We start from the raw sequence: 18,076 nt of genomic DNA, 5'->3' as shown, positions 1-18,076 counted from the left end.
TATGGAAGTCTGTGTTTCATTTCTAATATGGTGTGGAAAGTTAAAAAAAATCAACTTTGGGATAGATCACTCATATAATTGGGATAATTAGGCTGGGATTAAATGTGGTAAACTCATGTAGGTAAGCACACCACCTTCATTACCAGACATGGTATAAAACCTACCACTTTAATCACAATACTTTCTCAGAACTTAAGAGCTGGGTTCAAGGGGTATGCATCTGTGTACAGCATATGCTCTCACATTAAATCTTATATATATATAATCTTAAATTTTCTGAGTGCTACTCTCTAATAGGTAGGAATTCTACCTGCATGTTGTGTAGCATGACACATTGCGTTGACAGCAATGTGCCTTAATACTATGGAGACATCAAAGAGAAGTGACTGAGAAGTAATATACCCAGATATGTCACCTTTTTCTTTTCAGGAATTCAAGTCGGGGAATGTTCATGCTATCTCAGTGTTTATGAACTGGCAACAGTGTGATTTTGTCAATAGCCAGGCTACCTTTCAGCTGTTGGCAGTGGACATATTTCTAATAAATACTTTTCCCAGCATTTTTTAAGAAGTCATTTTTGGCTTTGCTTCTGCACTCCAATTCATCAAAAGCACCCCATAGATTAATGCTTTTCATGCTGCTCCATAAATGCTGTGCAGTTCCTCGGTAGTTTACCTAGTATTATTGACACACGTAATGAGAGGCTCTGTGAAACAGTGCAATGATATTGCACTGTGTTTAGAAGAGGCTCCAGTTGGGTTCATTGCAAAATAGAGGGTCCCTTTTCCCCTTTGCACACTAGGCATAATGTTTCACTAGTCACTAGTTGTATAGATGGAAAAGCTACACTCTTCTGTTAATAGTTTGGCTATTTCAAAACCCTACTCCATGATAAAATTCGAGTAGCATTTTGATCTATAATGAATGCTACATGTGGTAATTTGGGATAACTTTACCCTTTTATGTTTTACACCAAGGTTGATTTTTTTGCATCAGCTGTGATGATTTAACATAGCTCTAGTACAGAAGGGTTTTTATGACCCGGGACTCAAGTCTGAATCTACCACAGTGGCCGGCATTTATTCATTCCCAATGTGATGGAGGCTGAAACACTTGCCTGTAAAATGACCAACAACACAGATGTCAGGCTCTGGTTATATTTTTGTCCTGTGGGTACCAATGGTAGTGTATGTTGGAGTTTTATGGCATTTAATTGGTATAAGCCCTGATGTTTTGGGTTATGTACAATGCATATTTTCTTCAACTCCTCTCTCCCATAATACCTTTGAAATTTTCAGCTTTAGAACAACAGATGGTGGCTTAAACTACTGGTTTAAAACTTGTCTTCTATGAAAGCTTTACTGAAAGTCAGTATATAAGGAACTCTAAGAGGTATCAATACACATATAAAACCTGTGCTCTGTTAAGGTTACACTGTGGGAGACAGTATCACTTTTTATTAATAAGCTCAGTAATGGAAAAATTAGTCTATTAAGTTAATAGCTAGAATTAGTTATCCTGTTCAATTTCTATTTAGCATTATAGTTCCATATATTTTAGTTTTTATAAAATTGTAGAAGATTCTCTGTTATCATTATTATCCATTTTTTAGAAATCAATATATGAAAATTTAACAGATTATAGTATTTTGTTCCATTTGTCTCTGTATTTCGATACATCTGACCAAAATAGCAATTCATTTATTCATTAATAATTTGGTATACATATTCTGACTATAATGATAATGTAAATTGCATTCAATACATGATAGTTTAATAGGGTCAAGAAGAAATTACATCAAACAATCAATAAGATATAGGGAAAAATCAAAGAAGGATGGCCATATAGATAAACACAGTCTGTGAGGGTGCAGAGCAAATATCAAAATTGTAAAAAATAAATGCAACACTAAAGTTCTGTATTAGTCTTAAATAAATGGCATACATAAAAAATGGAAATATTTAAAATACTATCAGTTACACAGATGTGCCCTGAATAGGACTAGCATTCTTGTATATCACTATTAGCCTGAATAAATGAAGGCAGATTCAACACCAATGCTTACTGAACAACCACATAGTAATATTTTCTCTCCAAATCCTTCTAAAATGTAGTACACAGAATATTAATTCAGTAAGAAGAAAAATTTAAATTTTTGCTAACAAAAGGGTCATAGGAAAATTTTTGCAACAGTGTAAAAGCTAATGACATATTGAGTGATATAAGTTCCATAAACAGCCTTCTTTCTCTAGGAAAACATCCATTTTTAAGAAGCTACATAAATTTTCCTTCCTAAGCAACAAGTACCCAGATCAGCATCCAACTACTGAAGGCATCAAAGCAGAAAGCTATGGAACAGAGAATTTCTGGTAGCCTCAGTCTAATTCATTTTATAGTTGAAAGCAATTAAACTATTTCATATTTATTTCTCATCACCTGATTAAAATATTGATCTTTTGGGGGGAGGTGGAGGGTGAGACAGCCCCCCAAATAAAAGAACTTGTTGCCAAGGCTGAATATTTGAGTTTGTTACTAGGACTCATGTGGTAGAAGGAGAAAACCTATTCCCAATAGTTCCCTTCTTATCTCTACCCCTTGGCCTAGCACATGCCTGTCTCTCAAAAAATAAATAAAACAACAAACATTTTAAAGTCTAAATTATTAAAAACATCACAACTATATGAAATGTGAAGTTTTTGAGACATAATATATATGAACAGTGATAAGTCTGAATGTCCCCAAATCTTAATTTAGTTCCTTCTTGACTTTTTCAACGTATTTTAATCAACTCATTTTAGAGTTATAACTTCTGAACCAAATATACAAAGACACACATATGATACTTGAGAGTACACAAAGTACATACAACCTAATTATGCATATACACATATAGGTGTGTGTGTGTGTGTGTGTGTGTGTGTGTGTGTGTGTGTGTGTGCATAAAAGAGAGAGCAGAAAAAGTGAATTTACTAAATAATAACATAGAATTTTTTCTTCTAACTCTTTTTTAAAACGTGGTATAGAAAATATTTATTCAGCAGACATTCCTAAAGAACAAGAAAATTCTAGCTTCAATGCCCTTCCTGAGATTTGTAAGGAAATCCTGCAAGGTAGGCAGAGAAAATGTCCAGCTGATTCTTCTATCAATAGCTTCAGAATTTGGGCAGGTACACACTGTAAGCCAACATTGTGGGCATTGATATCATAACTTCAATGGAGAAGGTAGGATAAATGGTAATGGACACACATGTTAAAGAAAGTTCCCTCTTGCTTATCCACATTTACCCTTTGAATCACAGCAACACTTTCATGTGAGGTAAATTTTACCATTGTTTAACTTATTCTACTGGGTCTTTATTTTCTCCTATAAATAAGATTTTTAAACTTGATCACTATCTTAACTTATACTATGCTTCTTTTGAATGAAATTAGACTATACAATTTTCCATGTTTTACCTTTATTATATATAGATTCTTTTCTAAGATATTTAATCTTTACAACCATAAAAAACTTGCAAAATTCTCTTCAGCTATTATTTTGGTAGCATGGATTAAAATAGAATTGCAATTTGCTTCTATTTTTATTCTCCCAATCAAGTATCACAGTTGTTGATTTAATAGCTCTGAAATATCACTGTGTATTTTTAGTTTATTTGTTTCTTCAGGTGTTTATTGAAATAAGAAGTGATAAAAATGGCACTGCCATTGTTTGTTTGAAAGATAACTTCTTTATTAATAACACACACACACATATAATATGTGGTCCATCACATTTATTGTTAGTTGGTATGAGCCACTATAAAAATAGTTTAATATTTTACAAAATTAATAGTAACATAATATTTCTACTGTAAACATCTATGTGTTTCAGTCTAGTGAAATGTATCAAGCTACTAAATGTGCCTTTCCAGCTTTAAGAGTCAGAACTGCTACATTCACTCATATTTATTGTTAATAATAAATGTCAATAATGCCCCAAGACAAAATGCTGTATACATATATTACAAAACATCACATCAAAGCCAAACTTCTGAGCTGTGTACCTCACTGTACCTCTTCAGACTGTGGGGGAGGCAGTGATTTTACCCCTGGATGCTGGGTACCGAAAGCAAATGACTTGCTCATTATGGTAGGAAAGCAAATTGAGGCAGGGAAATAAACTCATTTCATTGTAAGAAACACTTCTAGTGTGTCACTGCTTTTAAATATTTATCTGATGTACAAGAAATAAATACCAATTTTAAGTTTGTTATTACTTGATAAATTTAACAACATAGCACATGTATGGTTGAATGATATAATTTATTTTCAAACAGATTGATAATCTCATAATTTTATGTCTTAACTTTTCTATGAAACTCTTGCCATAGAGCTAAACAAATATTGTTATGAAGTGTATATACCTATTATGGAAGTATAAATTTCACATTTCATATCAAGAACAACAGTGATTTGTAGGTAAATGAGTACTCAGTTCAATAAAAAGAAAAAGGGTTTTCTGATTATCATAGTAGCTAGACTATAAGTTGATAGTCTATTTTGACACAGAGTTACAATTTCCTGAAAGAAAATATTTAGAGACATTGGAAGATTATGTAATTATTTATTTATTTACGTGCTTAGTTGTATTCCTAGATAACAGGATTCCTATGGATCATGAAGGCACTGAGAGAGTAAATTGTGTGTAGAGTAGGGAAGAGAAGACTGGATAGTGAACAGATGTACCGCCTAGAAACACAAAGGAGAGATACAACTGAAATCTGTTCTCTCATATAAAAACAGACCTAACCAGCTGGTAACGTAATTGTGTCTGCTAATAATGAGCACGTTTCCTGGAGAAGCTTTCTTTAGAAACATAAATGAAAAATACATGGTATAGAATGAAAACTATAACAAAGACACCCCTATTCAACAAGGAATTTTGGGCTAATAATGGAGAGCCCTTGGCTGCTGATCTCAGCAAGGCTGGTTGAGATCTTCCTACACAGTCACTGGATGCATGGTCCTTTAAAAACATCTCCTTAATCTCTGAGATAACACATCACTCTTGACATGAAAATGTAGACAGAACTCTGATGCCTGTAGGAAAGGCATGCCTCTGTTTTAATAAGCTGCCAAACTCTGCAGAGACAAGTGGAGATGAGAGTACTGTTTGTTTTATAACTCATTTAAAAGTGTGTGTGTGTGTGTGTGTGTGTGTGTGTGTGTATGTTGGATCAATCACTCAACAAAGTTGAACCAAATTCCATCTCTTTAAGATGAAAATGTAGTGGATAAATTGAGTTTTCAGCTGTCACTGTACAAAATCCACTTGTATATATCACACTAATGTAAACGTTCTTCCAGATATAGATGGACAACTACCCAAATGTCAAAGGAAAAATTTCAATTCAGAATTTATCATTCTAATTTTCAACATTAATAATATATCCTGCACTAAGTCTATATAACCCTTTTCCCATTTGCAGTCAATAATAAAGTAAACACAAGGATGAAGTCATTTGCATTCACGTCTTCCTGGTTTGTTTATGTGTAAATCTAGTTAGGCTATAATTTTCCAAATATTTACAGAGTTCTTTTACCAAAACACATGGAGCTTAGTCGGCTTATTTGCCAGAGAATTCAAGCCATACATCATAGCCTTATGGGGAGCACTGGGGCATTGGTTTTCAGAAACTATGGATTTTATATAAAATATGCTTTGCAGTTTCTTACTTCATAGTATCTGCAAATGTGAATATATTGCATACTATTTAGAATCTAAAAATAATCAGCCTGTCTTTTCTGTTCTTCTCCAACCAGTGTCCTGTGAACACTACTTACAAGTGAGACTCCCAATCTGTTCTTATCTTTTCACTGACCTCTCTGAACTAGGCAGTGAGCCATTTTCCAATGGGCGCCCAACATGATGCATGTGAAAGGGTTAATTCAGTTACATTACTTCTGTTTGACAAACTGAACATTTACATATTTTCAATTTTTTTGAAAACTCAATTATCCTTAAGTTTAAAAACAGTTATCAAACAAGAAAAATAGTATGTGTGATGACAAAACTGATCACTTTTCCAGACAAATTTTGTGTAACATAAGGTCTTTTGTGAGAAAGGTTTACTTCACCAAGGTAAAACAGTTCTCATTGTAAGATTTCATATTTTCTTGAATTTTTGTCGATGATATATTTCTTTTGTCGCATTCAACCCAGGTAGCATAGTTTACTAGGAGTTCATAGTCTGGGGGCCACTGTTATTCTTTAGAAGACTTTGTTCACTAAAAAAGAGAACTACAAGCAGCTAAAGATTGCTGAGTGCACGAGAAACAGTCTTCCCCAATGAAGACCATTCTATGGGTTGTCCAACACCAAATGGTCAAATCTGAAAATGTACGTGCCATGAACATTATAGAGGCATCTTTATATTTTCAGAAATACATAGATATGTTCACACACACACATAGCAAAAATTAATGAAAAAGAGGCCCTGAATTTGCAAAAGAGCAAGGTGAGAAATAAATGGGAGTGTGTGAGAGGAAAAAAAGAAGGGGGAATGAAGTTATAATCTTAAAATGATTTTTAAAATGTGTATTTTAAAAGATGGCTTTTTTATGTGGTTCAGTCACAGAGCACTTGCCAATCATGTACAAGGCTCTGGACTCAGTCTCCAGTACCACAAACAACAAAACAAAAATAAAGAAAGAGAAAAAGATATATACATATAATGTGAGTCTGATATTCACAAAGCCATGGGTTAATGCTTGAAATCATACAGGAAGAAAGAAAGAAAGAAAGAAAGAAAGAAAGAAAGAAAGAAAGAAAGAAAGAAAGAAAGAAAGAAAGAAAGAAAGAAAGAAAGGGAGAGAGGGAGAGAGAAAGAGAGAAAGAAAAAAAAGGTGTGAAAATTGGTGTGGTATATGCCTGTGATCCAAATATCCAGGATGCAGAGACAGTGCATTAGTAGTTCATGGTCATCTTCTGCTACATGTGAATTCCAGGCCAGCCTGAATGGTATAATACCTCGTTTAAGAAAGAAAAAACAGGAACAGACAAAAAGTAAAACAAGCAAACAAAAGCAGACCACCCAAACTAAACCAACCAAACTCTAAACTCTCCAACTCAACTAAGGAAACTTTTCAGGGGAAATCATTGTAAGAAAGAAATTACTGAATGGCATATATATATATATATATATATATATATATATATATATATGTGTGTGTGTGTGTGTGTGTGTGTGTATATGTATATATATGTGTGTGTGTGTATATATACATGTATATATACATATATATGTATATATAAGTGTGTGTGTGTATATATATATATCCACTTGGCAAGGGCTGAGCAACTATGTTGGGAAATGAATAAAGAGCAGGGAAAAACATCACTCAATCCAGAGATATAAAGAGAGGTTTTAACCTCAGGCTTGTTATATGGAAACATGGATGTATTAGGAAGAGAGTAACTTGTCTATGCTAAATGATATTAGCATTTTTATCACAATTTTTCCACATACCCAAAGTATTTTTTGAAGATTTAAGAGTGATGTGATTTGCAGTATAAAATAGCAGATAACTTTATTCCATTGTGCTTAAAAAGCAGACCAACATTCCGTGAAATTACTTAAAACTTTTGGCTACCACCTACAGTTTAAAACTGCGGGTCTTTCCAATTTAGAGCGATTTTTGTTATTGTCTTTGTAAGGCTTCCACTTAGTATGAGAAATCACTGGAAACTATGAGAACGATGTTAAGAAACTCATTCCAATCAAATTTTGAGAAAGGTCCCTTTAATGAAACAGATGTGGTTACGCTAGCATCCCCAAAGAGGAGGGTCCCAGTGGAGAATTGAAGTCCTTGTCAGCTGATGTCTACCAGTGCAGTGAGAGCTGCAGAGTTGTCATCACTTTGTGCTATGATTTAAACAGGATGCTACAGATGGCTGAATATAATGGGGCAGATAAATGCCCGACTTTACAAAAACAAAACCAGTAAACACGCCTCTTGCCATTGCTCCCAACGGCACTAGAATGAGCAATAAAATATTAAGGGTCCAATATTATTTTTTTAAGTCAGAGAAATTTCTCCTCTTTTTCGCACAATAACACTCCTCACCTTCCTTCTGTTACCTTCAGAGCCCCGGGCATTTGCGTGCATACTCATAATTGCTCTTAAAGGGAACTGATTACCCTGACTCTAGAATGAGAGGGGATTAGGACCATCAAGTAGGAAGGATGTGCATGTAGGCCTTCCAGACTAAATGCTAGCAAATTTCTCTTTCTACAGTCTTTGGAGAGAAACGAGGCAGCTTGGGCTTCTGGGGCTCTTTAGACTTAATTTTTGTTTCAAAAATCCATTCTGAATGCCATTTTTAAAAAGAGAAACTGCCACAAAACAGAACAAGTTGACAAGTTAGGAATTATACACCCCATTTACAGAAAACAGAACGTACCTTTAACCTGAAAAACCCGTTATTAGAAAAAAAGGGTGGCACTGCTCTGCAACGTATTGCATGCTGTTCATGCTGGAAGTGGCTTGATTCTGACAGGGCTGAAGAGGATCTGTTGTGCTCTAATAAGCCCCCAGAAGATCGGGTTCCGAGTTTTCTAATTCCTTCTTTGACACGTGAACGGAGGGACAGTTTCCCATTATTTTGATTGGCATTTATGATTTACAATTTTAATGAGCCTAAATTCCTTGCAAACTCTTTCAGAGATGAAGCTTCTTCCGCTGTCAGACTTTAATATTTCTGAGTCTTCTTTCTGATTTGTAGACTTTTAGCAGAAATTTCTACAGTATTTTATGCAAAAACTATAACTTTTGTACATGTTGATCTTATTTCAATATTGGTTACATTGTAGTGCTCTTAGAAGTGACATATTGCTTATTTACTGACATTGTTATTATCATCCATAGTAGCATTTTCCAAGTACCTAAAACATATATTACTAGGTAGGAGCCCCAAAAATAAAATACAGCATTAAGTAGATTATCTGTTTTCTTAATTTTTGTTTCATTAAGTTATATATGTATATACAGTGAATGGTAAATTCCAGGTGAGTACTATATACTCTTTAGACTTGAAAGTAATACTTTTCTAGATACTCAGTTAACTAGGGGCTCTTTTCAGGGTCAGAGCTAAGCAAGTGTACTTTTCCCTGGAAAAACAGTATTTGAAAATAACGGAGACATGCTTTTTTGTAGTGCTATCCTGGTAGTTTATTGTGTGAGATAAAACATTAAATGGATGGCAATGCATAGTAAACATACATAGAGCATTTGCAGACACAGAGAAGGAAAATTTGACTAGTTCCAGAATGATAGGATGCTTCACAAATGAGATCATAACAAGGGACTTAGACATAGAAGAGGTGATGCTGTGAAGCAGGGTGAGTCTGTGAGAAAAGACAACGCACAAAGAGCAGAAAGATCCAGAACTTGGACACAGAACTTGAAGAAAGCACCTGAGGCAGGGCTACGTGTCCTTTTGTGTGCCCAACTCAAAGGGTTTCTTTATCTGAAATTGGCATAACGGGAAATGAAGTAAAGAATCCAAGCATGGATGCTCTGAGGCCCTCCTGCCCCAGGTAGAGGGCGTCTACACACCCTAGGTCCCTCAATAGGAGGACATGGTGTGGGATTCTTAACACAGCCGTGAGAGCAAGAGGCAGTGATAACAGACTAATGATTTGCCATAAAATAAGTTTAGCAAGGCTATTCCATGCAAATGTTAGTTCATTTGTTCAAGAATTTTATGCCGGGGCTGAAATGGTTCTTTAAGTGAGTAGGTTATAATAGAATTGTTGTGAATTAGAGAGCATTTATTTGTAAATCAGCAGTGGCTTCATGAATAACACTTGGTGATAACTTCAAAAATATCGGCAGTACTACTCTTCAGTAGCCCAGATGTAGAGGTCTTGCTTGGAATTCTTAAAATGTCTTAGAAATTTTCTTTTATGCAATATGATTATTTTTAATTCCTTACAATGCATAGTTTATGCGTACACAAATTCATAAACCAACTTTTATGACTTAAATTTTTTTCTCAATTCCCTCTCTATAACAAATGTTCCAATTTTCCTTTAAAAGGAACCTTTGCATTGACTGTATTATGTTTATAATTATAGAGACCCTTACTTGATTATTAAAATCTAAGTATTTTTATACATTGTACATAGAGCATATTGTATTGTGTTGAAATATATGAATACTATTATTCAGTAAATTGTGTTTGTATATTTAAATTTTAATGACTCATAGAATTCAATTGCTTTATTTAAGAAGCCATCTAAATTTATCAAGCAAGTTTTTTCACTTTAGAATATGAAGATATATAGTGCTTTGTATGCAATGGTATCAAGTCTTCAAGAAAAAGAAATTTTAAAAGTCAAATATGTTTTCAGAGAAATAGGTGTGATATATATATATATATGTATATATATATATATATATATATATATATATGTATATAAACTAATAGTTTTAAAAATTGTCATCAACTAATGAGGCATTCAGAGAAATTTACCCATAAGCTTGTCTTAATGTCTAGTTATTAGGACCAAAAAGTTAATAGTAGCTTTATACCTCATTTTCTATAAGAGAATGTGAACCCCATATTTTCTAATAATTCTCAAAAAGTCCAAAATTGGTACTTCAAGTGATCATCACTGAGATATTTGCTGAGATTTATCAAATATTATTTCTCATTTATAGGATCAAGACTTCTTAAAGGCAAACTTGAATTTTATAAAAAGGGAAAAAGAATATTTGGACTTAGGAAGACTTCTCAGAGTCATTTGATAATGTTTGACTTTCTAGGTCTTAATCAAGCCACCCAGGCTCAAAGATCTTGAGCTCTCAGTTTCTAGGGCAAACTCTCAAATCAGTGCATGTTCCATTAATAGGTGACCTTTAAGGTATAGAATTCATACATGTATAATTCGTAATAATAAGTCACTTATAAATAATTAAATAATTGTGTCTGATATTGTTTTTATTGCTATCTTTTTAACTGAAAATATGAACAAGCACATTGTGATACTAAAGGGACTCTTCAAAAAATAACAATATTTTTTCCTGTTTGAAGATATAGAGTGTGTTTTGAGAAAAGCAGTTTACTCTTTTAATTCTGTTATAATCAGTTCTCTCTATCATATAAGGGCTTTTTTTTCTAGTTCTCTTAAATAGTCATTGATTTATTTATACTGAGCAGAAACCTGAGCACTAACTGAAAGTTCTTCCTCCCAAGGTTAATTATAAAGTGGGGAAAGACCAGAATAAAAAAGATCAAATAGGAAGTTTGCATATGAGGCAGAAGTTTCATGCAATTTTTGTAATCTTTCTGACTTTCTAACTAAGTCTCCATAATTTTACCTGTTTCTAATTATCTTCTAGAGGTGAATATTTTAGGTTCTCTCAGCTTTACTACTTCACAACTGAGTTAAGATAATTTAAAACAGACAAGAGAGATGAATGAAAGACCACGATGAAAACTCATGGAAAAATCTACATATTTTAAAAGCTACCTAGCATTATTGACTAGTAACAGTTAAAAACATGTAATGAAGATTGAGAATGATTTCTTCTTGGCATGCATTTTTTTTGCACAATTTTCATTAAATTTTCATCTATTTCACAAGTTTTTTACAATTTTGTTAAATTGTATTAGTAAGTACTGAAATTACTAATTCATTAAATACTAGATAATGATAAAAAACATTCTATATTTATTGTATTGCACACTTAAAAGCACTTGAGCTGGTTCATTCAAGAATACTTAGAAAACATGAACATATACTAGCTCCCAAATAATCCACAATTTCTATTATCACTGAGATAGGAAAAAATGAAAATGAAATCCAATTAATATTTTATTTTGGATAAACCTGACTAAACGAATTAATATAAGCCTGCTAGTCTAGGTCAGCATTAGAATAAAATAATAAAGCTAGTTTTGGAAGGCTGTTTTGTTTCCAACATAAGGGTTAGCAAAATGTTATTCTAGTTTACTGTCTGATAATAAAAATAATCTTATTATCTGTGATAAATTTAATAATGTCAGACTCCATACATACACTTTTAAATATATTCTTTGTTCTTAAATACTGTAATAGTAGATGTTTTGCATTTTTTCATAAATACATTTCAGACCCCAAATGTGCCAATATTTCTAATAACAATGTACCATTTTTTATTTTAGACATAAAAAATTAGTAATTTTTTATTGAGTTTGTTTCCCTTTACTTCCATTGTGTTTAAAAGCTGACTAAGCCACAAGAACATATGATAACAAGCAACAAATAAGAAGCCCGTGAGCATAAATACACAATCTTATTCATTCACAATGTTCTTTCTGAAGCCAATACCACCTTATGATCATGATAAATTGCTCTCCAGGCAATGCCCATTTTCCCTAGTGATTAATGTAATACCATTGAGTTTTTGGAGGTTGTTTTCTTAATTTGACTGGCCAGGAAGCATTTTGCCTGTTGAAAAACAGGTGTAAACATCAATACTCCAGATAAGAGAGTGATCTCATGCTGGTTTTGGTGTCTCTAGTGTGAAGAATTCAGCAGGTAGAGTCAGGCAGATTGAGTAGCACTATTTATCAGAGCAAAGACCTAGGAAAATATGTGGAGTGACTCAAAGACTTTTCCCAAAAGACTAACAAGAAACCTTTCAACGGCAAAATAATCTGTCAGGCATTGTAAATATATTAGGGTTCCATGACAAACATATGAAACCAAACCCCACTACAGTAATTAAGGGTAATTGGGGACGTGTTTCTAATTTCCTTGCTGTGTAAATCATATGCCTATCTGCTGGGAACAAAATTTCTCTCCACGGATTTTCCTGAGGTTTTTCACTGGCAGCATGGCTGGAGGTCTCTCTTTTCTACTCTATATATTTGAGGCTGGTTTTAAGGAAATGAAGGAAGATTTAGGCATTGCACACTAAGCTGTCCTTTCTGTCCACTGTTATCCCTGGATTTGAAACAATTTTTAACTGATGACAACTTGACTAATTACAGACTGGAGACTGACTGGTATAGTTCAAACGTTATTCAGTAACTTCTCTTCATGTCCTGTATCCAAATAAGTCATAAGCTTGTCAGAACATCACATCGCGTTCCATACTAGTTGACTCAATACTTGTTAAAGACTCCTAGGTACTGCCAATTTGTTAGAAGGAGTTACCAGCTAATTGGGGTAAGAATCACAAGACTTTAAACTGTACATTAACACCGTTTGTGAAAACAGGCAGAGCAAAATAACAATTGTAATAACAGTTGGCTTGTTTTGTTTGTTTGTTCCTAAAGATTCCTCTCATCCTACTTCCTACCATTTTTCCTCTAAGGAAAAACAACGGCATTATTTAACATGCATATACATACTCATCGTTAACATTTCTTTAATCTTATTGGTGGTATTTGTGTTCATTTCTGTATGTGTTGCTTCTTTGTTTACTTCCTTGACAAAGCATGTCATTTTTATTTTACATATGTGTATTTTGTTCATGCATGTGAGATTTTCAAATGACTCAAAAGAACAAATGAATTCTTGTCATTTTAAATTTCACTTTCAATATTGCAAACCATTTACTTATTCTCAAACACAGCTCCCAGATTTTTTTTTTTCCTTTTGTGGAGCATGAAAGAGAAGTGAAAGAAAAATGACAGAAACTGTGTGCTAGAGTTGTTTTGTACCTTTTATTCTGTTTCAACTTATAAAATTGAGTCTAAATAAGATGTGTATTTATAATTTGAATCGTTTGTGTTTCTCTTTTGTTTGCATGATATGATTTTATTTTATATTTTGTTTCTTTCCACTCACCAGATGTTCCCACCACTTTGCTTCCCACTACTATCATCCCCTCCCTTACCACTGCACCAGTAACAACCACTGTAGCCATAACAACCAGCCCAAGCACATCTACATCAAGCAGCAGCAGAAGAGGTATGGTATGCTTCTTTGTTATAGCCTCAGAAGCCCAGCCATGGAGCTGTGCAGAAGGATCTTGTTCAGAATAGAACGACTGAGATCCAATTTACATATTTATAGTATCTTAATTATAAGATGTAATTAGGTCAACATAACTAATATGAGCGGATTTGCTAAAGTAGAGTATGAGTCAAATGGTATATTTTACTTTTAGTGTCACGACTGATATCAAGATATTATGGGTTGTCATTATAAAAAAAAAAAAAAAAACACTTTCTCCACTACATTAAGCAAACTTGATGTATGAAGACAGGACACCGATTTTGATTTGCCTTGAAATGTAAAGAAATAACATGCTCAGTGATACGGACATAGCATTTGGCTGTAAATATCCTACATTAATGTTACTTACTTGATATTCCTCTACAAATTGAAGTTTTCATGCTGTTGAATTTGTTCTAAAATGAACAGTCATGTGTGATTCATGACTTGGAACTTTTAGGTAAATACTCAAAATATGTTATCATAAAGTGATTCCACTAAGAGAATATTCTACAATGGAATGTTCTAGAGTTTTCTGACCTAATGTAAATTTATAATTGGCTCTATGAATACTCTGTAATTGTATTCAAATAAGTATTTTTATTTCAAACTAAAGACAGCAGCCTTACTTAAAGGGATTGAAATATTCTCAAATTTAAAAAAAATGACAGGAATTATAGAAGGAAAGCGTGCTTTAAATTTAATATATTCACAACAATATGCAGAGAGAATTTATCATAGTCCTTCCCTTTCCCTACTTACATGCATTTTGTGTCTTAAAGCTAAACTAACATATTAAGTGTAGCAATTTAACTGGGTGTTAAGGGAAACTCTATGTTCCTACAGGTAATTGAGTAATGACAACAATGGTTTGCTTTTATCTTTTCTATATCTTAACTTATATGGTTTTTCTAGTACAGTATATGTTTCTTCAGAGTTGTTGTCTTTCACAACAGTTTAAGAAATCTGCTTTCCTGTTATTGCAGAAAAAAATTTCTGGTAACTATTAATTATTAATAATCATAGCCAGCTATATTATAACATATCAATAAGTGGTGACAAAATAATTTGATATCAGCAGCAATAAGAGTTTCCTAGAAATACCTTGGTTATTTATGTCTTACTGAATGAACATATTTTCAGCTGTATCTGAATTTATGTTAGCAGGATTTAATGATTTTCTTACATGTTTGTATTAAGAGGAAAGGAAAAAAAAAAACAAAACAAAACAGAAAACCAAGAGGCAATGTAAAATATACTTAAGGCATAAGAATAACAAACATGTAAATTTCTCCTTTTCTTTATTTCACATACCCTTCCAATATCATTACAGATTGTACTTTATATATTTATATTATGCGATGGTGTTTTCATAAATTTTATGACATTAAAGTGAGAGAATTAATCCTATTCTAGCACAAACATGACACTCAACATTAAAAGACATGTATATGTGGTCATGTTAGTGAGACTTTATGGGTTTAGCAACATGACCACCAAAATATGAATAAGGGTGATTACAATGGACATGCCAAACTACATGCGAAAATACCCACCAGACCTCAATGCTTCACAAGGAAAGAAAGGTAAATAAGAAACAGGAGTGGTAGAGGTGGCCTTCTCCAGACCCCAGGGAAGATTACATCAATTGGTTGTTCAGTACCAAACTATCAGTCCTTGTTATGTCCAGTCCAGTATATGAAAACATACATATAAGTAACATTATGTGGACTGAATAGATTATATTTGGGAATATATGAATATACATAAACACACACACGTATATGTATATACATATACATGCAGTAACACTTGATGCAAGAGGAGGTCATAAATTTGAAAGTGAGTGGTGTGGGGATTATATGGGAGAATTTGGAAGAAGAAAAGTGGGAAATGTTATAATTAAAACAAAGTCAAAGTTCAGGGACTCTGTACTGATGTCTGGGGAACCTGCATTGGACGGAACTAGGCCTTCTGATGTGGGTGACAGTCAGGTGGCTTGGTCTGTTTGTGGAGCCCCTGGTAGTGTTACCAGGACTTACATTTTGTGCATGCACTGGCTTGTTGGAGTTCATTCTCTATGGTGGGATTGATGGTAATACGTTGCTGCTTGGTGGCGCTGGTTACCTGCAGAAAAGTCACTGGACACGACAGAACCCAGTGGTATCTTTTTAGAGCTTTATTAGCAGGGAAAATGGGTGGAGGGAGAGAGATGGGGGATAGAAGGGGAGCCAGGCCTGGCAAGGAAGGGAGCAGAGAGGAAACACAGTGGGGGGCGGGGAGTGTCCACTTTAGGCTTTTTAAGGCGAGGATCACATGACCACATGGCGGTACTTAGTCACCAATGTCTCCTGATGACATAAGAGGCCAGACCTGGAGGAGCGAGGGTAGGAACCTAACAGGAATACGATGGTGTTCTCAGGGGTCCCAGGGTTTAGCTATGTCTGGTGTGGGATATCTGAGGGAAAAAAAAAAAAAATCTAGGTACGCTCATTTTGTTCTTTTGTCTGTTAACTTTATTCCTCTAAAGACAAAATTCTATCAGTTCAGCTATAGCTCCACCAGACATTCAAGGCAGAAATAACTCTAGACACACCAAGCTCTGTATCTGTCTCCTTATTTCTCTGGGATGAAATCCTGTCTCCATAACTGCAGTTCCCTCTAGTTCCCTAGCTCATAGTCCTGCTAATGACTAAACTCCTGTGATTCCGCCTCATCTTCGTCCTCTGTATCCTCTTTCTCCATCTCTTCTACTCTACTCCTGGCACTCAGAAAACTCTACCCAAGATCTACTTACCCTCTATGGATTCCTTGTCCTCTCTTCTCTCTCCCATACAGTCTACAGAAAATGCCTGCCCTTTTTTTCCTTGGGCATGTGGTTCCCTGCCTCCTTAGGAATGTTGTTTTACTTCTCACCTGGATATGTAAATATCTCTTTTGTTCTCGGTCAATTGCTCTGGAGAACCACTAGGCCTCCTCAAGGAGGTCTGAACTTCATTAGCACAAGAAACAAAGCTGTGAGTATCCAACCATCTGGTCTCCTAAACTCAGCAGGGAAGTTAGTAAGTTGAGCAGGTCTGAGGAGCTGAACTGTTTGCCAATTGGTCTGGGCATGCAAGAATTTCATAGCAGAAGACAGCTGAAATATTAAAGGCTGGATATCACCGAATATTCATAATAAATGGCTTGCCTTTCAGCAGACCCTTGGCCATTCAAAGCATATCTTTAATACACAGCTAAATCTCTATAATGTATTCTTGCGGCCTGCAAGAGGATACCTTACTCAGCCTTGATGCAGGGAGGAGGGAATTGATCCTGCCTCGACTTGATGAGCCAGACTTTGATGATTACCCCACGGGAGCCTTACCCCTCCCCCTCAAAATAAATTAAAATATATTAAAAAAATTTAAAACAAACATATTCCTAAACAAATACATAAATAGCCTCCTTTTATTTTCTGATTTAAAGATAGAAATAAACATTTAGTATCCAGTAAGATGTAAAGAAATAGATTATTTGCCTAACTGAAAATGTCATAATTTTGTGCATATCATAAAAATCTAGAAGACACTGTATGTCAGCCTAATCCCCATTTTTTTTCTTTTCTCTTCAACATACATCTAGAGATCAAAGAAGTAACCAAGGTCACCTACATCATTAATTTTCTTGTCCAGATTTGGGGGAGAAATGTTCAGATAATTTATGCAATATCTAAGCAAGGTTGTGAGTATTTTCCTCAGTATGTTTTGTGATATGCAATTCTTACACACTGCCAAACATAGATTTGTGTCTTTGATGGAAATAAGTTTGGGGATAATTTCTTATTCATGTCATTATATGGTTAATAGGGTTGACAATAAAACCATATTATCTGAGAAAAGATGAGAACAGAAGGGAAAGGAAAAGATTCTTCTGTAAAATTCCTCTTGTTTATCATTGTACTCTTTTCTCTGAATGTAATTTAAAATAAACTGAATACAAAAAAAATAAGGTAAAATAAACTGAACACATATGATTTTATTAGGATTATGAAGAATTTCTTGAAATTTCATAAATTGTAGCATTTATCTTTACAAGGATAAGTAGTTATAGCAAGTGAATCA

At 34.1% G+C, this 18,076-nt stretch overlaps 1 protein-coding gene across 3 annotated transcripts in view; it reads left to right on the top strand.

Annotated features, from left to right (window-relative positions):
* Cadm2 (cell adhesion molecule 2) overlaps positions 1 to 18,076 on the top strand; it is a 956,963-nt gene that overhangs the window by 871,982 nt on the left and 66,905 nt on the right. For 2 of the 3 annotated variants that reach the window (XM_036203220.1, XM_036203219.1), the window contains one exon: positions 13,827 to 13,946. The exons of the other annotated variant lie outside the window; for it this stretch is intronic. In XM_036203220.1, coding sequence (XP_036059113.1) covers positions 13,827 to 13,946 — 120 coding nt within the window. The remainder of the gene's footprint in view (positions 1 to 13,826; positions 13,947 to 18,076) is intronic. 3 annotated transcript variants of the gene reach the window in all.

This window comes from Onychomys torridus, chromosome 12 (genome assembly GCF_903995425.1).
Source record: "Onychomys torridus chromosome 12, mOncTor1.1, whole genome shotgun sequence".
Lineage (NCBI taxonomy): Eukaryota > Metazoa > Chordata > Mammalia > Rodentia > Cricetidae > Onychomys > Onychomys torridus.
Note: the sequence above shows the minus strand (reverse complement) of the source record. Positions and strands in the feature narration are given on the sequence as shown.